Genomic DNA, 23,189 nt, shown 5'->3' with positions numbered 1-23,189 from the left:
TTGCCTGTTCTTCTTTCAGTAAGTGTAAGAATATAATCTATGAATGGAGTTATGTTCTCATTTTAATATTTAATATACCAATTTGTTCTGTATTGGATAAAAGCTGTGGGTCACATTAGCATTATAGGGAATGTTTGTCACATGAGGGATTCACTGTGAGAAAACCACCGATGTTGCTCAAGCTGGGCCGCCATATGGCCAACTGGCTTAAATGACTATTGCAAGGAATAGAGTGCCAACCACATCTCACACACAAAATAACAATCAGTTTTGAGGAAACACTAGAGAATATGATTCACTTCATACTACTCTGTGATAGAGGCACAATGATAAGCAGTTTATGATCTGAGCAATGAATATATGTGTACATGTATCATTGGCATGGCAGAAAAATCGGCTGCACATCTGTAGCGTCACCAAGTAGAGATGTTTCTGGACAGTCCGGTTGCTGAGCTAGTCTGTGTCAGAACTGTTGAAGTTGATTCAGACAAGAGCCAGACTGCATTTATCTCTAAAACATTCTGCAGCCGTCGTCACTTCAGAGGGTCAGACTTCTGAGACAAGATAAAAGGATAAACAATGACCCTGAACCTTGAAATACAATCATTTTAAAGTCATAACACGGTACACTATCAGCTTGATTGGCTACACGTGCTTCTATGGGTGAAGTGTCAGCGCTGTGATTTGCAATTCGTTTTTATTTACGAGTATATTTTACACAAGGTCTAAATGACAGTGGCTCAACGTGTGGTTCAATGACCTCAAGAGTTGAGTCAAGTGAGATTTTCGGTCTCTGGACCGAGGTCAGTACAGGGTGGATTCTGCTGACGTCCGTAGGCGGAATCAGCTCCAGTGGCCCCAATTCATGAACTGGATAAACAGTTTACACACCGATGTAGATTTGACAGCATCACAACCACTTTGAACTTTAACCGGAGACAGTAAAGCTTTAGCTGACAACTTAAACAGAAAAAAAAACACTCAGAAAAAGAGATCCAACTGCTCAGAACTTTATTTCGAGAGAAATGAGGGTTAAAATTAAATTAGAATATAAAATTTAAATGGGCAAATCTGTCTTTTAAAAGTTGCCAACACGTGAGAGCAGGTAGCCCTCGGAGAAAAAGAGAGGCAGAAGGGAAAAGACAGGAAGCTACAAAATGAATTCAAGGGGAAGAGCCTGGCCATTCATGTATAAAAAAAAAAAAAAGACAGATGCAGTTAGTTATTATAAACCCCACCCCCTTCTTAAGTGTCCTCATATGCAATCAGTGCTGTAGCTCTCTCCTTTTCCTTTTTCTTCCAGAAAGTTTTTGATCGTTTGTCATCTCCAGTCGTTCTCTCACCATCTCATTCTGTCTGAATGTAACATCTTTTCCTGCAGTTTTGAAAAAAGTAAACAAAAAGTCCTTCAAAAATAAAATGCAGCAACCACATTTCATGATCTACTATTACATATACAGTATATATATATATTTATATATAAATACATACATAAATATCTTACATGTACAACCAATTGTGAAAAGGGGGGGAAGAGAGAACCCAAAAGTTATGAGGACTTATGGAGGTGGGGGGAGCAGGGCGAGAAGGCCCGTGATTGCTCATTGTGAGGGTAGTGTGTCTTTCTGTTTGCTTTTTGTTTTAGCTTTACACACACGCACGCACATACGCACACAGCCATTTTGGGGGGGGGGGGGGGGGGGGGGGGGGGGGAATAAGGGGAACACGATGCATTCCTCAGTTTGCCCAGTATGGAGAGCTGCCATAGCTGGACTTGCTGCCTTGGGTTTTCTGCTGCATGCCGCTGGACTGACTGCGCTGACCAGGACCACCCTGCAGACAATAACAAGTCCAATCAGCCATCGCATTCAAGACTCAGTCAACAAGTTCACAACATTCATCTTTCTTTAACAATAACAGTCTCACAATATGGTGCGAAAAGCAAAGACAATGAAAACCACTTCCTACCTGTCCGTCCTGTGTGAGGTGATGGTGCAGCAGTTGGGAGTGGGGCTGTTGGTGCGGAGGCAGGATGTGCAGGAACTGAGCAGGGGCGTAGCCAGGTGCACCCCCGGGGTTCAGAGGCCCTGTGCCCCCCAGTGCTGAAGGCAGGTTGAAAGGAGGCGGTGTTCCCGTGTGGAAGCCCTGCTTGTCAAACGACTAGGTAGGAACAAAATACAGATCAGACCTCTTGAGTTCTTGTTCAGTGCAGACATACAGTAAAACCAGTCTCACTCTCCCACCTGTGTTTTGCTGTAGATGGATCCTCCCATGTCAGGTACTCCACCACTGGTGCCCGATCCTGACAGTCCGGGCGCTGAAAGGAAGATTGGAGGGAATGAAGAGGGACAGAAAGAAAACAAAAAAAAGGGAAATATCAAGGTTTTAATGAGGAACACCAACAAATCCATCGCTTTCCTGCTGATGAGTGGCTAACAGAACACTGAATGCCCATTTCCAGTTAGTAGGACAGGGGCCAGCCAGTCGGAAAAAGCAGATTAAGTGAGTAGGTGCAGAGGCATGTTTCTCACTTGTCTCCACCCTTTGGCACGTACCCAGCTAGGTGCACATCGAAAGTGCAGTCACACACATGCATGTACACACCTTTCTCCAGAACACTCTTGAGTGTCGAATCATCTGCAATTGTGAGTACACCCATTTTTTTCTTTTCCCCCACTGGAAAATCGCCCGCTGACTTAGCAGTGTGTGTTAAGAGTGTGCACACGTGTCGTGAGTGTACCTTTCCCTGGGCCGCTGCCCGCTGACTTGGCCTGCGACTGGGCAGAGCCTCCGTACCCTGCCTTATTGTAATCCCCACCGTGGGCTTGAGACAGGTCATCAAAGGCTGAAGGAGGAGGAGGAAGGGTAGAGAGAAGGAGGCAGAGCCAGCAGAGGAGAGGGCAGGGGGAGGCCGGAAGACAGGAGGAGGAGAACAGAGTCGATGAAGACAAGTTGAGGAAGGAGGAGGATGAAAGGAGAAGAGAGAAGGGGGGGGCAGGGGAGAGAGAGGCAGTAAGGTAACCTGACTAAAATGGCAGCTGTGTCTATATTGAGCTGTGTCCAACTTCAGCAGGGGGTTTGAGCTAGGCATGCAGCACAAGCAAAAAAAAAAAAAAAACTCAGGCCCACCTCCACACGCACATGCAGCATTTGGTATACAAGTATGAAAAATGCTGAAAGTTTCATTTTCCTCACTGCACATTGAATGTGTAACACTAGGCTCCATGAAGGTAAAGGCAACTGTACAACTGCTTCACAAGACATTGCAAATATTTTTGACTCATTGTGGCGGTTTGTCAATTTACACCATAATGATATTCTCTCTTCAGATGTCAATGTAATCAAATAGACCAAAAAAACAAAAGCTCAAAAATTAAGCTTACTTGAATCTCCAAAAATCCTAATTCGTGAGACAGTCTGGTGCTTTTGTTGTGGTCTTACCTGTGCCGTAAGCATGCTGTCCATAGCTGGGCTGATGCTGTTGGTGGTACTGATTTGAAGGGTTGGCCAGGCCCATCGCAGGCTGTTTGGCTGAAGCAGGAGGCACAAAGACAGTGGGGCCATACTGGAAGGGTGAAGGAACGCCAGGCACACCAGCATAATATGGCAGACCTGGAAGAAGTGTGATGCAAGCAGTCAGCTGAGAAAACATCAGAAATACTTCTATCATGACGAACTTGGTCTTTATTGGTAGAAAGGTATCAATATTCATATCGAATAATGCTCGTTTCAAGAGTGCCGATATATCTCTGAAAGCTTATCAATATTAAAACAGGATATAATACAGAATGAAGTTGTAATGCATATTTTGTGTAAATAAAATACAATGATGGGAGATAAGCTCAATAATAAACTGGCCAAAATAGTCAGGAACAAACAGTTTTGCTTCCTCACCAGTGTATCCGTAGCCAGGAGGAAGAGGAGGGTTGAGGAAGGCTTGGTTCTGTGTCTGCTGACCCTGACCCTGGCCCTGGCCCTGACCCTGGGTCCCGGTCTGTGGGGTCTGCTGGGCCTGTGACTGCACACCAGCGGTGGACAGGCTGGTCGGGGGAGCTGGTGAAGAAGAATCATTCCTGCCAAACTTTGTAGCCTCACCTATGAGTGAACCCAGAACAAACCAATGTTATGGAGCATAGAGTAACGCCTATAGAACAGTTTACAATCACCATGCCGAGTATGAGAATTATTTTCACTTTGTAGTTGAATTGACACGAGTGTGTCTTTCATTATTCTGCAAAACAAACTTTCTTGTATTTATGCAAAAACAAAGAGTTAAACATGAGAGGCTGTTTCACTTTAGGTTTAATTATCCCATTGTTCTGTCAACATAACAGCCTATCTTGAAATATATTGCAATCTCCATCAAGACAGGTTTAATCTAAAATACGACTTACCAGAATACGGATTATTAGCCAGGCCATCTCTTCCAGGCATAGGACCTGTAGCACCAGGGAATGTTACACCATAGTAGTCCTGTGTAGAAAGTGAAACGGGAAAATGAAGTCTTCCTCCTGGAACAGCAATTTGAATGCCAAAAACTACAAGCAACTCACCAAAGGAAGTCGTGACTGCAGCATCTGCAAGTCCTCGTATCCATAGATTTGCTGTTGAAACAAAGACGGTGAGAATCACCTTGTCAGTCTCTATTAAACCATACTGATAAAACATTTTTTTCCGTTGGACCTTCAACTCATTGTAGCACAAAATGTTTTCTATTTCACATCATGCCTCATCAAATTAAAAAACTCTATCCTGCAAGCCAGAAATGTAAGGCTCATGGATTTTATCGTATGTTCACAGTAATGTACAGCATGTATTGTTAGAGACGCCTGTGTCCATTTCTTGAAAGTCAACACTGCCTTCACTACAAACCTCAAGAGACTGGCATAAACAGAAAACTCGAAATGATTAGGCAGAAATAAGGGTACCGGGTAAGCAGGGAGCAAGCCACCAGGGCCCATGATGTACTGGTTCGCAAGGAGAGGCGGCACTCCTTGAGCCAGGTTTGGAGGAGCTTTACCTGTGGGGGACAGGGGTACACATTATCAAACTATTTAGAATTTGGATAAATTAATAGTTTTTCATAATCTGTAAAATTACAGTGGTAGAAACCTATCGTTATGATTCTAACTGCAAGATAAATAAACCACTCTGCAAGAGGTGGTGGGGAATCATACCGGATGTGGTGGTGAGCAGGGGTGCTGTGCGGCTGCTTGCAGCAGAGAGCGTGGTGTTGGTGCCGTTCGCAGTTAGTCCTGGTGCTCCAGATGGGTGGAGCCCATTAGTGGCCGAGCTGCTGACAACTGAAGGAGCTGAAGGAGCTGAAGGAGTGGGATTGACGGCTTGGCTGGACGAGGATGATGAAAAGGCATGGAGATTGTTGCTGCCGCCACTGCTGCTGTTGTCCTCATTACCAATCTGCAAGAACAAGATAAAAACAGACGGCGTATGAAGAGATGGCCAACAACTGTGCTTTAAATCAAACATAAATGTCCTCATTCACTAGTCTTCAAAGAAGAAACTGAATATTCCCCTACAGCACAAAAAAAGCAGAATGCTGTGAGACTTACCCCCAGGGATGTATTTGTTGTCAGGGGAGCTCCAGATGAGTGAGTACTGCTCACATGACTGCAAAAAAAGTAAAAAGGTTCTGTCAACATGACTCTGATGAAGCAGACAAAACACTTGACACAGGAAGGACCGTAAGGAAGAATGGAGACTCAGACCAAAATATTTCCACAGAGCAGAATTAGGATATGTGCTTGTAACCATCATTATCTCCAGGCAGACTGTCACAAAGTGTCTGACTCCACTCTCACCTGCTGAGCGAAGACATGGAAGCAGAGTGGGAAGGTGTCACTGCAGGGGAGGGGATGTGGTGGCCAGAGCTGCTGTCAGTCGTCATAATGGGGGACTCCGTCTTGACTGTTCGAGTTGATGACGGTGTTGCTGGTTCGAAAAGAGACATTAATCAGGTGTGTTTGCTCTAAAAAAAAAGCATCTGAAGACTGAAAACAAATTATGTAATCAGTACAAGGTTAAAAAAAGGAGTTGTGTGTGTGTCCTATAACAGGGACTCATGCCAGGCAGGAAAACAAAGCAGCTAGTGCAGCTTTTAGAAGCACAGAAGACGACTACACTGTGCAAGACCTGCATGCAACATCAACCCACAATGCAATGCAATATCATGGAAGCATGTTGTATAGGCCAACAAAAGGAGTCAAGTGCCATAAACAAAAACAACATGTTTTTGGTAACCTAAAAAAAAAAAAAAAAAACTGTCCGCCATAAATCAATTCTGGATGGATTGTCAACTGGGCCCAGAAATTACTATTTTCACTATAGACTTAGCTTGTTTGTTTTATGCTGAATGCCCAATATCAAAGCAGTTACTTTTACCTACGACCTCAAGATCACTGGGAAGTAGAGTAATAAAATGGCCAGTTACTACTCTGAACATCAACTGAAATTTTATAATTGAATAGACGTGAACAGGATAAAGCGTCGCGGGATGGATGGACGTACTATTGTTGATCGAACTCCACCAGCCGTTAAGTTTTGTAAGGAGATTCACTGTACTTAAAATTGAAGTACTTACAGTCCTGTGGACTCTGCGTCTTCATGCCACTGTAGCCATTCTAGGAGAAAAACATGTTTTCAGTCTTTGATTCAAGATTTGGCTTTTCTCAGATATTAACCTGATCCTCGTTACCCCGCCGCAAAGTTTCGTGACCCATAAGTGAAAACGACACTTATTTGACATTAGTTTATAAAAACACCAAAAAAAACCAAAACTCACTGTCAGAGGACCACCAGCAGCTGAGGGGACATCTTTGCTTTGAGAGAAGCCAAGATGAGGTGGCAGGGACCTCGGGCCACTGCTCTCCACGCGACTGGCTGCGGTAGGGGCTGAAGAAGAGGGTGGAGGTGCTGCACTTGGAAGACCAAGGGAGGGTGAGGGAGTCGCACTGGGTAGGCCCAGAGATGGTGAAGGGAAACTGGGATCCGATGCGGCCGAAGGTAGGGTTGGCAAGGGACTGATGTGTTCACTGTTCAGAGAACCAAGAAAAAAGAAATTTAAAAATTAAAGTATGCACAACAAGTAAGAGACAGAAAAATGTGATACAAGATGACAAAAGCAGCACTCATGACGTTAACACCGTTTCTGGCTTCATGGGGTAAAATAAACATTTGGGCCCAGGAATTCCATGGTTAGCTCACTAAACACGTTTACAAAGATTAAAAAAATAAATAAACATAAAACCTGATACAGTGTATCAGCGACTTCCCTGTTTAGCTGCTATTGCTAATATCACCAAGATATCAGTGAACACTGTAAGCATCAGAAAGAAACCCTTTTGAGAGGCACTGAGACAACCAAGATGAGATGTTCTTGAAATGTAATCCCACTAATTTGAATGATTTCCATGAGGCCTCAGACTTGAATAGGGAAACTCAGACTGAGCTTTGACAAACCTTTAGTTGCCCAGAGAGTTTTTGACCATCTTTCTATGGAATATTTTTGGGATATTTTGGCGGTATGCCAATACAGTCACAATGACAGCAGTGAACGTGTCGCTTTATCACATCTTCTTCCTAAAGTTATACAAATGATGAAAACTTCAGACAGCTCTTAGATATAAACAAACATACACCCTACATACCTCACAGGGCCAGGCTTGGAGAACAGGCTGGCCTGCGGCTGCTGTGTGGGAACCACAGTAGGAACAGGCATAGCTGTCGGAGTCGGAGTATGCTCCCTGGCTATCTCCGTCTGTGCCATGTCTACCGTGGAACTGGCAGCCTCAGACCCGAAGTCAAGAGCGCCAAACTGAACATTCAGACCAGGAATATCAGCAGAACCAGGCATCTCCACAGCCGATGAGGGAATCTGAAGCGCACAAAGAGAGAACTTAGAGGGTCCCCTTATATCAAATCAATTTTGAATTGAGTGGAGATACGCTCAACACTTCAGAAGCCAAGCACAATAACCAGCAAGAACTTGTGATCAACACCAAGTAAACAGTCCTGAGGAAAGGTAGTTGAGTGGGTTTCAGAACTGGGTAATAAGCTGGCTAGACTTGTAATACATGTCAGAGCAGATATATAATTGACTTTCAGTTTCTAGCTTGTCTTACAAGTAATACTTCTCTTTTTTTTTTTTTTTTTTATAGTAAGCCTTAAATATCTTGGTGGTGATGGACCTGATGGGTGTTTGTATGGCAGTCTTTCAATCGACATAAAGGTGTAGGTTAAAACAACATTTACCTTTGAGGGCGGAGGTGCTCTGCGTCTCTGTGTCTTGAGCTGTCGTTGAGGTGCTTCTGCAATGGAAGCCTCCAGGCCAGGTAGCTTCACTCCTGGAGAAGCTCCATCTCTTGCAGTAGAAACAGAGGACTCATGACCTGATGGAAAGCAACAGACTCAATAAACATTTCTCATGCCAAAGGACTTAGATGCAGGGAATTATAAAGTAACAACACCTAACAGATACAATAGGACAGATGTAGTTCACAGCACATTGCATTGTCGTGACTGTATGTCGTTTTTATGAGTACAAGCAAGACCAGGTGAAACACATTTGTGCCAAACCGGCTATCAAACAATCTGTTCATTAATATCTAACGCAGCGACAATTGCCTGAAAGTGGCACGTATAATACAAAAATCACAGTGTGGTACTGCTATGCAGTCCTACCTGGGGGTGTGGGAACTTGTGGCGCATGAGGCTGAGACAGGACCAGAGGCTCTGTGGTGGGAAGGATGGTGGACTGCCTCTGAGCCAGCTGGCTGAGCACTGCTGATGGTTCTGGCTGAATCTTCATCTCGGCTGAAGAGAAGCAGACCAATAAATACAGTGCTGCAGGTCACAGTATACTCATTTAAAAAAAAAAAAAAACACCACTTCAATGTGATGTATGCAAGATCTACAACGGTATTAACAGAATTGAAGTTGACAACTTAAAACTGGCTTGGCGTATAAACCCCTGTAACTAAAAACTTCCATTTTTGATCTGTTAAAAAAAGTGCTCATGATATTTTAATGAATCAGGCTTCTCCACAGAGACTAGGGATGGGTACTGTTCACATCTGAACCAATACTTTACCAATTCCCAGTACTGGTACGCAACAGTACCAATTTTCAGTACTTCTGTGTGTGTTTAATAAATGTTAACTTGTTTCTGGCAGCAGACGAGTTGCAAACAAATGCCAGCATGCCAACAATGCCAAAGGCGGAGTTGTCGCCGTGGATCTGCTTAAAATGCTGCGAGCTTCAGCCTTGAGAAAAAGCGTTCATTCAACCAGGGGTTTCCTAAGATTAGAAGTATTCCCACTGCAGCGAGCGTAATCTCCATCGCATTTTGAAAATTGGAGTCGTGATCTGAAGCGCGTCCTGTCGACCATGCTGCTCTGTTTACTAAGCGCTCAGCTAGTGAAGTCATTACACTTGGGTGAGTGCAATGCTGTGTTCATGTCCAGCTTGAAAAATCGCTAACTTTGTCACAAGGATGTGTTTGGTGACTGAAACATGGTACCATTTGATTTTATGTGAAACCAAACAATGCTACACAAAACATTTCAACGTCTAACATTACCATTTAGTTTGAGAGGCGCAATGTGCAATCTCACAAATAAATCCCCCTAAATAATGCACTTTGTATGAGACATAATTACCATGAGGAGCAGTGACGCTGCCATTCTCCACTCTTTGAGCTTTGATTTCTGCAGAGGGAGAGGGGGCCGGTGCAGGGCTTTGCACTGCAGATGGCCCTGTGTCTTTGGGAACAGCACTGCTGCTGGTGGGAGCCAGCATCTGACTGGATCTCTGACCAAGCCGTGGACCGTTGAGTTGCTCTGATGTCCGGATGTCATGGGCAGGTGCCTGCTTTGGTGCATTCAGGGAACCAAATCCAGAACCCAGGACTGAAGACTGGAAGATGGAGATGAGCAAATCAAGAACTTAGTACAGTAATTCTTGTGCAACATACATTCCAAACATCAACTTCTTGCACAAGTATAAAGACGCATAACACAGCTTTAACAGGGAGACAGAAAAAAATAATAATATAAACAAATGTAGGCATAAGGCTGAAGTGTGGTTGAAAGGCTGTCATACCAGTGCAGCATGTGCATAGGTGGTACTCGCCGAGGCGGCATGAGCATAGCTGTTGGCTGTGGCGTGTGCGTAGCTGTGTGTTGCAGTGCGCCCATTGTGGTGGGAGTTGGTAAACACCAGGCTTTGGCCCAAGTCCTCAGTTGAAGGGCCATCAACAATGGCTCCCAGGTCCGAGTCCATTGAGGCCCCTCCAGCCACTCCAGCCTTAGGAAGCAGGCCAGCCAGGTCCACACTGAGGAAGAATTAAATGATAGACAATGTTGTTTCTCCAATATTAATCTTATTATAAAATATGAAAACTTGAGTGGGCGAGTGTCCGGGAATGTCTTACTTGTGCCCAGGTGTGATGTGATTTGTTGAAGAGGCAGTGAATACTTTGGTTTCAGACAACTGTGTGAACATGAAATAGAAACTGTCAGTTTATTCTGTTTGGTATTTTTCAACTACTTAAAACCACAGAGTCAAAATCCTTGTTACCAAATGTACTAATGTCAGTAAAAAAATATCCTATTACACAATCCAATGCATATTTATTAAAGGGAGCTCAGATGCTGCCTTACATCCTCATTCCAGTCTTCTGAAGTCCAGTCTTCCAGATTGCCTCCCCATGTTCCTTCAACAACAACAAAAATAGAGATACTTTCATGTTTGATTTTTCACCCAAAATTAAATTTAAAATTAAACAAGCACACACTTATATTCTTTCTAGCTTAGAAAACCCGAAAAGTAACAAGACACATGAAAGTCACAGCTTTCATTTCATAAATGGCTTTACCAGTTCCCTCAGCAGTTTCGTTGCCATCTTTATCCCACGTCTCCTGGCGAGCTCCAGAGTTAGCAGTGTAATCAGCAGGATTGAAGGTGCTGAAAAAGCAAACCAATTGAAATGAGCAAGAATACCAGGAATTAAGTCTGCTCCGTAGTAACAAGACTGCCAATTTTTTAGTCTGTCTCAAATGAGGAGATTCAGAATGATTTTTTCCACATATTCAAATTACAGATATGTGCTTGTAAGCATCACTACCTCCTCTTAATTCTATACTACCTCTTATTTCAGAATAAACATCTCCAGTGAACGTACCCCATTCCCTGCGAAGAGAACCTGTTACCAGCAGCTGCTCTCCCTCTGCCACGAACTCCTGCCCCTGAGGACACAGCACAAACAGATTTGTTTTAACGACTGCGCCCCTTCAAACCTCAAACTTCTTAAAATGAGGGCAGCAAACCCCATTACAAGAAACATATTTACTGATAAAGTAGTGCAGCAGTCGCAGGCTTAAATGAAACAAAGTTATTTTCTCTTTTTTCCACTCATTTCTGATTCACTTAGTTTTCATGCATTTGTTCTTTTCTTATAAAGCAATGTGAGTTGCCTTGTGCCTGGATGGTGCTATATCAATAAACTTCCGTTCCTGAGGCTTAAAGCTAAATGAAATTGTGTACAAAGAGGTGACACCACAGCTGTGCCAACACAAGCTTAAAAAAAGTCAGGAATGGTAATTGGTACATAAATGTTTTCAAAAGATCTAGTGATGTTTTTTTCACACCATGGGAGGGTGGAAGCAATTCTCTGGTTGACAACTGTGTCTGACATAATTTATTATGTAACACCACCTTGATGAACTTGTAGATCCTTGTTCTGATTCTTAATGAAAGGAGATTCTTTTGTTTCTTATCAATGATAACCCATAAATGCATCCAATCAGCTCTAAGGATTTTGTGCAATGCTGCATCAGGCTAAATACTACAAAACTTACCGTAGTAAGCTACATGAAACTTGGGACAACATTTGGGTCGACATGATCCAAAAATTACTAACGAAAAGGCAATATTTAAGAAAATAGCCACGGCAGCTACGTTTCCTCCATGCGAAATTGAAATGTACACGATGCCTTTCAGACTTTAAGGCGTACCTCTGCCTCTCCCCCGGCGTCCACGATCACCTCCTCTCTCCCCATTAGCCGCTTCATATCCATTCTCCTCTACCCGACCTAACATCCAACAAAAAGAAAGAAATAAGGAAACAAGACATAAATAATATCCTCCTAAATCCATAAACTGGCAAATAATTCTTGTCACAGATACAGCAAAGAAATAAATGGCACTTTCCAGATCAATACACTCAAATAGAAACCAATGTCATGAAAAAAATAAGCAAAAGTGTTCGTTTCTTACCTTCACGTCCTCGGCTAATGCCTCTGCCCCTTCTGTTGGACCCGCCACGTCCACGACTGGCCTCCTTCTCGCCTTTTTTCTCTCTGTTCTCCTTCACCTCCGAGGGTCCACCTTCTTTTCCAAAGTTGCGCTTCTTCCCAACAGTCTCCCAGGAGTTCTGACAAGAGTCATGTGGACAATCAGAAATGTATCAATAATAACCATATTTGATCTCCACGAACAGAAAGAAGTCACTTAATATGAAAAGTGAATGCAGGTAAAACACATGAATTTTGTGAGTCTATTATATCCACTTACTGTGTCAGAGGTGCTCTCCAGCAGAAAGTTGATGGCTCTGTTTACATCACCATTGAAATCATGGAGGGCGACCATGCACTCATCTTGAGTCTTTCCAGTTACCTCAATCAACTGTGAATGCACAACAGGACAAACATATGTGAATTACAAGGACTTATAGGATTTAGAGTGGCATATCATCAAATCAATTGAATTCTTAATTTATTATGAAATATTTGTAATTGACCAGAATGATAATTTCTGACAGGCTGATGAACATTTATTTCAAACTGGGGGGGGGGGGGGGGGGGGGGGGGGGCAGCCCTAAACAGGCAATACGTAAACATTTAAAGTCTTGGACTGGACATCTGTCAGTGGGTAAATGACAGAGTAAGACATTAATTATCCTACAATAGCTATGATATGGTATTTCTGATCACTTTGAAATACATTTGCAGATAGGGCTTATCACATCTGTACAACACAAAATACTGCCTCAGCTTATTAGAGATCAGTATTAAAAAAGACAGTACTGTACATGTCATTTCTATGATTGATGCTATCTTTGAATCATCAAACTTTACAACATCCAATTTTGGTCATTCTCAACAGCGATGCAAAAAAAAAAAAGTCTTTTTGAAAACCAAATGTGTAAACTGGTCATTGTCATCAGATATGGATAAGAAATTATTTTCACATGTATACCAGTACCTGTTTGACCTTGTCTTCAAAGTCAACATCATTTTTGTCATAGATCACTTGGGCAAGACGGATCTGTTCTGCTGTGGCCTGGTGAACAGAAAGAACTCAAATATTTATTTATGTACTTACCACACATTTCACTACATTGACATTGAAATTATATAGCTTAATGGTAAGATTTAACCATTGCAAGAAAATATTCCAATACCAAAAAAATTAACAATTCAGATAAGACCTAGCTAGGTATGAACAATATAAAAACAGACCTGTATCTGTTTCTGTGGCTGTGCTGTTTGTGTAGTAGTAGGCAGCGTTCTGTCCCGACTTCCCCGGGCCTGATTGCTGACCACCGATGTCATCATTTACAGTATATACAAAACAATGTATGTACAAAATAGAAAAATCTGGAGAAACAAACACAAGACAAGAATATCACATCAGACAACTGTACAATGCAAAATAACTGTGCTACGAAAGCACTGCATACAGAATGTAAGCAGACAGGGATTCAATGTTGTGAAGTATGCTGTGTAAGACTATAACCCCCCATCTGTCGTTCCCCACATCCCCGGTTAAATTTAGCAAGCCAGGAGGGGACTGTCCGGGTGTCACCTTTCAACCCTCCCTCAGTGCCCAACTCAAAAACAGTCAATACGTCGATACACATTGCTATGGGTAACAAACTATTTTATTTACGAAGTAGGGATGTCCACCGATGATGTTATTTTATTAAAGATAAGTGACCGCAAATCAGACCGTGCTTCACGGGAAGCTGAGGGTAGTCACAGAAATCACACGGGCTGGGTTACAGCACATACAGCTACTGTCAAACTCGATCCACCGGTTAGGACCAGTGTGTGTGAAACCAGTGGGTAGATCGGCAGATCGTAACACATGTTCAAGATTATTATCAGGTAGCGAAATAAATGATTGGCCAGGTCCTTGCGTGAAATATAGAGCTATTTAAGGTAGCACTTCAAAAAAGCTTTACGGAAACACGAGCCACACTGGCTAGCGTTCCCGTTAGCTCAACTAGCTTTCGGTAGCTGCAGCACGGCTAACTCTGCGTCTTTGTTCCGATATACACACGACTGAAACCAAAACAACGCCACATACTGTTAAAAAGGTATGTGCTGTCCCAACACACGACGAGTTATCGTCCTTGCTAATGTGACTGGTCTGCGTACAGCCACTGGGTGGGCAAAAACAAAAAATAAACAAATGTAACAAACGCATCAACGCGAGGCTGCTTCCCTTTGTGTAGAAAAGCTAACGTGAACGGAGTCGAGCTAACGTTAGCGGGAAGCTAACGTTAACAAACCGTGGATGTCATGGACTTCGTAAACGTAAATATCAGCGAAAGGGATTTTTTAGGGACTAAATCCGCTATTCAAAAGTTGTCGAAATACGACAAGTCAATAACACAACAAACAGAAAATAAAAGTAACATGCTACATGGCCGGCATGTGAACGGCCCGTCCGCATCAAAGCACAGCATTCGCGGGACGGCTACAACGCCGTGGCTAGGCTAACGAGTTACTGAGTCAGTTAAGCACCGAATAAAACAAAGATTATGCTTGATGTGACCCACCAGCTTGCCTAAACCAATTTCACACGACAGGACAATACACATGAGCAGCTGAAATGGGTTTTATATATGAGAAACATAGCAACTATCTTATCTTTCTGTTACCTGCTAACACGCTTCGCTCAGCCAGCAGCCGCAGCAGATGCTGTCACGTGACCAGCCGCGCCGATGTTTAACGTTGTGAAGCTCAGGCGGCCAATCAAATTACAGCAAACACACCACGTGCTGTGAAAGCGCAGTTTAACGTGCGCGCTCACGCCCAAGGAGCGTGCTTCCGTACTTCCTGTCAGAGAACAGGTGGGGGCTTTATTTACAAAGTGGACGTTTATTTTTTTGATGCAGGCTCATGAAGTGAGATCAGATATAAACGGTGGTTTATTTTAGGTATCTTTACAAAATGCAATGAAAGAAAAAAAAACTATTTTAACTATAAAACTCTTATGTAAGGTGTGTATTTCCACGTTGCCATTTATGAAAGTCGAGGTTTCTTAGAGTTTTTTTTTTATTAGATTAATGATAAAGTCTAATTGACTTGATTGAGTTGCTATCAAATAATGAATCATCAGGGCAACATTCACATTTGGGATTAAATGTCCCCATGACAGAAACAAGCGTTCAAAAATTATTTGACTTCAGGAAATATTCAGAAAAAAACATTATTTTATAACATTACCTACTTGAAATGGAGCTGGGATTATTCATTATGCTAATGATTGTTCTTTTCATCACCACTGAAATAGGTCAACTAAGTCATTGAAGTGAAAACATGGTCAAATTAACATAAAGTCTTTATCGTATTTGCTGTCATTTTTTTTTCACCATGTTCATCCCGCAAGTGTACTTTTTTAATAAAGTTATGCAACGACTTCTGTGTTTTTATGAAATGAAACTTTTAATTTTTCAAATAACACACATGTAAAATTTACTGTAGTGTTTTGTTTTTCAAATAGATGCAAGGAAGTTTGTACAGCCAAACATGTATGAAATGTTATCATACTATTCAGTACCAATCAGAATATAAATAGCAAATGAAAACACACATAGAACTATACACATTATGTTCAGACATATGATCGGTCTCCTTGTAATTTTAGCTTAATAAAAACACATCTTTGACATGCAGTGATATTTACCCAAAAATATTTAAATAGAAAAAACCTCACTACAGAAAACTTTCTTTTTCTCGAACTAACAATATAGTTAGGGTTGTCAATCAAAATATATTAGGTTTGTTCAGTATATACTACAGTCTGCACCTGAACACATTGATATCCCTAGAATGTGTTCAATTCAAGTTAAAATGGACTTTCGTTGGTGCTGTTGTTATTGTTTTTGTTCTAAGTGGTTGTAATGAATGGGCTTCAGATACGGCTGCAGCTGAGCTCGCATGCTATGAACACACTGAGCCTTTTTCTCCATGATCTCCTCCAGCCTGTGTACATATTCTCCAAAACCCTGTGAGAGGCAGACAAGAAGTGAGATCAGATAAAAAGGGTACTTTCAGCAATGAAAAAAAACAGTTCAATTTGATTTATTCTGACCATATCAGGTTGTTGGTGAAGAAGCAATCCTTCTTTATGACACAAAGCATCCATCTCTTTCAGTTGCTCCCAGTGGGCTTTGATGACACACCACCTGAAGGTAGATTAATTTTAAAAACATGAATATTCTGTAAGGCATTCGTTTACAATCACTCTAATATTTTTAAGCAGGCAGATAGTCCATACTTGGCATGGTTCAAGTCATCCAGGGTAAACAGATGGATGGTGGATCTAGTTTTCGGGCAGCTTCTGTCCTCTTCGCCCAATAAAGTTGCAGTTTTGTTAGGTTGAAATGAAATGTTTGAGTGTCTCTCATAGTCTGAAGTGATTGCATGACACTGGCTTGGCACAATGTTCAACTGACTTGAGATAGTCTCTGGCTGTGGAGTTGACATGAGAGATGTGTGTGGAGATCTGGATGGGATTTCCCTTGCATTTGTTAAGGCTTCATGTAAACTGAGTAAGCTAGCGTCCATAAAGTTGTGAACAGCAGGTTGCTTGGCAGGGGTTTGCAGAGAAGTACATGTTAAGTGTTTGTGACGAGATGCAGGATCTTTGATGCCGAGAGCTGGTGCCGTTTGGGGTTTCTTAGAGTGTTCTTGGTGCTGTAGGAAGTCTCCACTGCCTTTCAGAGGTTCAACTTTATCTGAGGGAGGCAGAAAATTTATTACATACCTCATTTAGTAGAATTATGAACATGCACTGAAAAAAAGCTGCTTACCCAGTCTGCAGATTTCGGCTTGTGCTGTGTGAATAGTTGCTGCCCTAGAGTCACTTGTTTTTGGAACGTGAGATTTTATTTTCGGCAGCTCTAAAAGGGTCAGGTGAAAATCTTCATCCTCAAATTCAGCAATTTTCCCCACCATCTCTGCACACGTGGGACACCCCTTTCCCACGTCTCTAGTTCTGTCTTCTGTGCTTTCATCCTCAAACCTGGAGGGTGAGCCGCTGTCCCCTTGGAGGAATGAGGGTGTGGCAGGCTGCTGGTCTACTTGAAGCAGGGAGATGCTTAAAGGGTCCATGATGCAGCTGAAAGAGTCTGCCTCATTTTGAGTTAGAACTGTTGCTTCAGGCTCTTTGTTGTGAGTTGGCGCTTTGGACTGTTTGTTCACAGCCTTGGCATTAGTGGTAAAACAAGGTTTGTTCTCACTGTACCTGCTTGATGGCACTGCCTCTGAACTATGCTTCAGTGGTAGAAAAAGAACATTGGAATTGCATTCAGCGTTACTGAATTCAAGACAGACATCACTGAGTTTGCCTGAGGTTGAGAACGTGTTGGTTTGTTCACAGGCTGGGGAGAGGGGCCGTTCTGCTGGATCTTGCTGAGGGGTTGACTCCAAAGTGTGGCTAAAGAGGCCACAGCCAGACACTACAGCTGCTGCCTCCTGCTTAGCACTACACATTCCATCAGCTGGGGAATATGAGGCATTGTGTATTTCCACACCAAGTGCTTTTCTGTCTTCTGAGTCATTGCTGTCAGATACTTGTGCCTTTAGATTTGTTAATATTGTTGTCACATTCACTGGATCTTTCTGTTGTGTAGCATCCCAAGCCAATCTCCTGTGTTGGATATCTGTTCCAGCTGATCTCTTCGGGACTCTTTTGTCACCTGTTGCTCCTCCCAACTTCTTCTGACTTTCACCTCTGACTTGTTCACATCTCGTTTCGCTATGATTATAGTGCTGGACTGGAGCGCTTTCATTCAGTGAGTGAAACTCACCGGTCGTTAAAGGAAACGGTCTTCTATTAGCTTCAGTTCTAACCTCACCCCCGACTGCATCAGTATCTAAATACTCTTCTGGACCACTGCACCCATTTGCAGAAACTGAGAGAGAAGAAGAGTGACGGAGAAAAGATAAAGGAATGGAAGAAGAGATAGAGGTCTGAGGACTTGGAGTCTCAAGATGAAAAGATGAAGAAGTTGAAGGGATAAACTTCTGCAGCGCCTCATGATACCTTCTCAGATGCATCTTTCTCTCCTCGCTGCTGCCATCAAAGTCTTGAAAATCTCTTTTTAGTTCTTTTTCTTCTTTGGAATTAATGTCTCTACTGCTTTCAACTCGTCTTCTTAGCTCTATCCATTTCCTGTCCTCTCCACTTTCCTCTTTCACAGAGAATTGTTGATTGACTTCTTCACTGTGGTTGAGCTCAGATTGCCTTTTAGTGAAAGATAAACTGTCCCGATCTGCTGTTCTCTCGTTCTGTAGCACCCACGAATCAAGTTGATTATCTATTTGCTGTCCCAATATTGGGCCGTCTTTGTAGTTTTTCTTACTAACAGAGGGACTGCTGTATCTCCTATTTTCCACTCCAGTTTTTTTACCCCCACATGCAATACTCTCTTTGCTTTTTTCACCCACATCCAGCCACACTCTAATTGGGGTAAGATGTTCCAGTCCAATTCCATCTCTGTCAATTACATTTGCTTCTTTGCCGCGTCTGCTGTTTTTGGGTGTGGAGCAGAGAATTGCATTCCCTTGAAACAACCTTGTGGTATGAGAAGTGGCCCCAGAATCTTTTTGTCTCCCTAGAGTTGACTCTTCAGGTAGACTTTTCCCTCGGGGGCCAACGCTGCCTCTGCTGCTGTTGCTGTTGGACAGATTGTGTTTAGGGGAGGGCCCCGTCTTACTTCCTCTTCTTCCTCGCTGTCCTCCTTTTCCCTTTAACTCCTTCACCCTACGAGAGATCAAGTACACAACAACACTTCGAGAATCAGTCAAAAACATTACACTGTGTGAAAACACCATTAGTTAGCTAGTCAGTCCAGATCAAGTACTTTGGTGTACAGGCATTAACAAAACTCTTACCGATCAGCATATCTCAGTGTGTTGAGTGTGTGCTCAGTTGCTCCGTGTCCAGGTGATATATTGGCAATCATGCATGTCATAGAGTCACCAATAAAGGCATTTTTCAAGACCTAAAGAAAGAATAACAAAGTTAACCATGAAAACACAGGAATGTTTATAGAAACAAACAGTCACCCATTATTTTTAGGCAGGCTTGTACCATCAGCTGCATCAGTCCTAACTTTCACTAAATTTGTGTCAAATGTAAAATGCAACAAGATGAGAGGAATGTACTTAGCACTATACAAGTAAAGCAGAACTGAATTTAACATACCTGAGTGAGTTTGCTTTGTCTGAAAGGTGTGTGCGATTGATCTCTATCGAGGGCCCGGATGCATTCTTTAAGCTGAGAAAAAACACATAACAAAGTTAGCAACAACACAGATTCAAAGGTATCTTTGTCTTCTTATGGGATTTACAAGTTCATGTGTCTTACAGCCAGCAGGCTTTGATTGATTTCAGCTCCCTCCATGCGACTTTGCTTGTCTGGCTCTTTGGTATCTGACGCTCTCTCACTTCCTGCCAAGTCCACAAACCACATTCTGCATGCAGAATGACAAAAATGACAATTCCCCCAGCTCAGTCATTGTGCATTACTGAAATATGTACACATTATTAGGCCAAAAGATAATAAAACATATGCAGTGTATCTCACCTTCCAGCTATCTGTTGGTTTGAGTTCCTCAGCTGAATCTGAAGCAAGGCATGAGAGCGAGATGAGCATGGATTCACACCACTCATCCCCTGAGTGCGTGTTTTTGTACCATGTGATATCACCTTTGTAGAGCCACAAACAATGACAAGAAATGAAAAAAAATGACAAAGATTGAAATTCTGAGCAATTTTCAAAGACAGAGCTATTAGGTATATTTATTCCTCTTTTTCAAGAAGCAGAGCTCTTTGAAAACCAAGCGACTTAAACTCTGAACTGTTGATCACAATGCCAACTCAGACTGACACAGTCTAAAGACGTTTCTCAACACAGTGGAGGAGTACAAACCTCCAGCAGTGAGTTAACTGAGTCCACTCTGACATGACGCAGCCCAGAAATATGAACCATCTTCTGTCCGTCCTCTCTTGCAAACAACCTCCAGACGGGGAAAAGCAAAATATTTAATAATATTTTTAAGTCCAAATACTAAAACAAAGGAGTCTTGTGTCACTACATGTCTCTTCATATAGTTATAACGCCTTTCAGCAAATCAAACTGAAACACACACCTTTTCCTGTGGTCCAACAGATCGTACAGCTGACCACAGTAGATCTCAAAGAAACTGACAAACACCTGCAGAGATGGGTGTGTGCGGGTTGCAGAAAGGTGCGTGAAAATATCTCGGACTGCCAGTGCATACAACCCCGGTCTCCCGGGAGGTGAGCCCAGCATGGTGTGAGTCTTCCCTGCGCCTGTCTGGCCGTATGCAAAGCAAGTAGCATTGCCTCTTTGGGGACACACAACACAAATAAAGGTGAATCCAGACATAGAAACTGTGAAATATGTTTTAACTTTGACTTAAATATTTCATTCTAAAAGACACCATGATGAAAATTTATATTATCATATCAAAACTAACGTACCCATTGAGCATGTGCTGCACCAGGGGATAGGCAGTATTTTGATACACATCCTCGTTAGAATTCCTCTCATCAAAAACATGGTCGAAATAGAACCTGTGCTAAAGGGTTGAGATAAAAAATGTCCTCAGCTGATGTCCAACTGAGCAAAAACACACTAGTTTGACAGGGTAACTTTAAAACAAATGGACTTTTTGAAATCAAGTAATGTTCAGTTATGAAACAATGATGTGTCGTGGTCTACCTCCAGTATGTAAGGAGAGAGATCAACAGCGTCTTTGCTTTCATGAACAATTACACACTCTCCACTTGGGGCCGTCACGACGTCAGACTCTTTTCTTCTGCTCTCCACACGTGTCAAAGGTCTTTTCCGCACACAAACCGTTATGCGATGCTCTCCCACCCTCCTGGTACACACAAACATATTGTAGTTAAATTACGATGACTAAGCACACAAAAAAATACATTCATGCAATTATGTTATCCAAACCAACCAAAACAGAAAGTAAATGTGAATTACATCAGCCTCATGTTAGTTCCTCTAGTTATTTTCTTTTATGCTCAGTGCATGTAAGCAACAAATAGCTGTGATCATTATATTTAACTGTAAAAAGTAGGCCAGCAGATGAGACGAACCAAATTATCAACACCCACCTTTTGCTCGGAGTTACAGGGACTTTCAGAGGTAGTCCATAGTTGTAGTTAGCTGCTGCCTTTACTTCAAAAACTGGTGTTGGCTTTGCCATGCATCCAAATGAGGTAGTTCTCTTCATATCTGGTGGAAGGCTCTGTTTTCTAGATATTCCTTTTCTATTTTGGGGTCCAGGTGTTTTGTTTGTAGATGTCTCTGATGAAACGATTGTAGATCTGGGGTTTGGATTTTGGAATGATGCACATCTTGATAGCAATATGTTGTCAGAGTTGTGCATGGAAGTTCCTCTGGTGATGGCTGAATTAAAACTCTCTTCCAAATGATGATCAAAAGGAAGATTATCAGCATCTGGCTTGAACTTGTTTCCTTTGCAGTTACAGACCACAAGGTTTCCGTGATGAAGCTGCACGGGCACGGCTAAAGCTCTTCCCTGGATGTGTTGAGGACTTGAATCATGACTCACATTAACATTAGCAGAGCCCACAGGACAAAATGACAGCTTCTGATGACGGTCAGTGCTGTCAATACTGAAATTTAGCCTTCTTTGAATGCATAATAGTCTGGCATCTTCTTCATCACCCGCATCGTCATCAGGATTTCTGGAGTCACCACAGTTGAATTCTCCATTCACTACAGCATAGCTTTCAGCATCTTGGGCAGCAGCAGCATTGCTATTGAAGTTGTCATCTTCATCAGATCCAAGGATGTCCAAGTCTAAACTTTTGATCATCTGGACCAGATCAAAGAGCCGAGCTCTCTCCTCCATAGTGCAGATTCCCAGGTGTGGGTAGTCCTCTATAGTCAGCTCCGAAAGATGGGCTGCACGACAAACCCCTGCTGACGTAAACCTGAAGGACAGACGACAGAAAGGGACGAGCAGATTTAATACAAAGGAAGTGTTAGTTTAAAATTGTCGTGTGCATTAGTGCTTACCTGGCATAGTGCTGCTGCAGTCCAACTGCTCTCAGACACTCGTACAGGCAAAACGTCATGTTCTCACCTTACTCTTTTGCTTTCATGGCTTCAGATCTCTCCACTGATCCTTCGGAGGTAGACAGTTCACAAAAAATACATGCAAATAAATAATGTTACTGAGAGCAAAGACAAAGAGTTAAACTTTGCTGGAACTGAACAGAAATAAATACAAATCACAATTTTCACAACTGTGTGTGTTCTTTTCTGTTTTCCCCTAGTGAGTGACTTCTGTGAAAAGACTGCTGCCAGACACTGTCACACACCGCCAACACCATGCTGCTCTGCTGGTAGCGAGCAGAGCCAGTATAATGCTGAAATGCGACACTGGGTCAGGGCAGCACAGTGCAGCCGGCACACATTTCTGTATACTGGCAAATATGATAAATATAGCTGCCACAGCAAGCAACTGACGGCTTCTACAGTAGACTTGTCAGCAGCTGCAATAGTCCTACCATGTGGCATGAGTGAGATTCTCTTCATACACAAGCCTAAGATGAAAGTGTTGGCCGATGGCAGATGGCTTCCAACTTCTAAGTCTGCCTCTGCAAGAGGTTTCTTTCTGGTAAATGTGGAGGGTTGTTGTTCGCTTTTTATTGTCTTTCCTCGCCCATGAAAAATTGTTGTTCTTTTTTCCATGTGCTTAATTTCAAAGTGTCATAAGATTGATATGCTTTAGTTGGTACCATGTAAATCAAGTGGAATAAAATGGAATTACAAACTGGAGGGTAGTTGATACCCATTACTTA

The 23,189-nt window shown here is 42.5% G+C and overlaps 2 protein-coding genes and 1 non-coding gene across 4 annotated transcripts; all 3 read right to left on the bottom strand.

Annotated features, from left to right (window-relative positions):
• Nucleotides 1–994: 994 nt before the first annotated feature.
• Nucleotides 995–15,043, bottom strand: LOC115398056 (ubiquitin-associated protein 2-like). Of its 2 annotated transcripts, XM_030104684.1 has the most exons (29): nucleotides 14,963–15,043; nucleotides 13,536–13,673; nucleotides 13,279–13,356; nucleotides 12,589–12,699; nucleotides 12,292–12,448; nucleotides 12,030–12,107; nucleotides 11,198–11,261; nucleotides 10,892–10,980; nucleotides 10,677–10,729; nucleotides 10,448–10,506; nucleotides 10,117–10,348; nucleotides 9,675–9,930; nucleotides 8,698–8,829; nucleotides 8,269–8,405; nucleotides 7,665–7,891; nucleotides 6,800–7,049; nucleotides 6,599–6,638; nucleotides 5,820–5,949; nucleotides 5,571–5,628; nucleotides 5,178–5,418; nucleotides 4,929–5,020; nucleotides 4,554–4,604; nucleotides 4,395–4,473; nucleotides 3,895–4,095; nucleotides 3,442–3,612; nucleotides 2,741–2,845; nucleotides 2,244–2,317; nucleotides 1,969–2,160; nucleotides 995–1,833 (listed from the first exon to the last, which is right to left on the bottom strand). In XM_030104684.1, the coding sequence occupies exons 2-29, from the start codon at nucleotides 13,629–13,631 to the stop codon at nucleotides 1,738–1,740; spliced, it is 3,549 nt and encodes a 1,182-aa protein (XP_029960544.1). In that variant the 5' UTR covers nucleotides 13,632–13,673; nucleotides 14,963–15,043; the 3' UTR covers nucleotides 995–1,737. The 2 variants fall into 2 exon arrangements, with proteins under 2 accessions (XP_029960544.1, XP_029960545.1); XM_030104685.1 differs by lacking the exon at nucleotides 2,741–2,845.
• On the bottom strand, nucleotides 11,072–11,149 carry LOC115398838 (small nucleolar RNA SNORD121A). The gene has a single exon (XR_003932608.1). It is a non-coding gene; the product is annotated as a small nucleolar RNA SNORD121A (small nucleolar RNA).
• A 1,137-nt stretch (nucleotides 15,044–16,180) lies between the features above and the next one.
• LOC115397754 (kinesin-like protein KIF24) lies at nucleotides 16,181–22,460 on the bottom strand. Its single transcript, XM_030104213.1, has 13 exons — nucleotides 22,402–22,460; nucleotides 22,048–22,316; nucleotides 21,471–21,543; nucleotides 21,061–21,223; nucleotides 20,820–20,917; nucleotides 20,465–20,683; nucleotides 20,245–20,332; nucleotides 19,900–20,021; nucleotides 19,681–19,786; nucleotides 19,519–19,590; nucleotides 19,206–19,315; nucleotides 18,969–19,074; nucleotides 16,181–16,312 (listed from the first exon to the last, which is right to left on the bottom strand). The coding sequence occupies exons 1-13, from the start codon at nucleotides 22,458–22,460 to the stop codon at nucleotides 16,181–16,183; spliced, it is 1,617 nt and encodes a 538-aa protein (XP_029960073.1).
• Between the last annotated feature and the right edge of the window lie 729 nt (nucleotides 22,461–23,189).

The sequence above is a fragment of the Salarias fasciatus genome, chromosome 12 (genome assembly GCF_902148845.1).
Source record: "Salarias fasciatus chromosome 12, fSalaFa1.1, whole genome shotgun sequence".
In the NCBI taxonomy this organism is placed as follows: Eukaryota; Metazoa; Chordata; class Actinopteri; order Blenniiformes; family Blenniidae; genus Salarias; species Salarias fasciatus.
The sequence above is the reverse complement of the archived record's forward strand: the minus strand, read 5'-3'. Positions and strand labels throughout refer to the sequence as shown.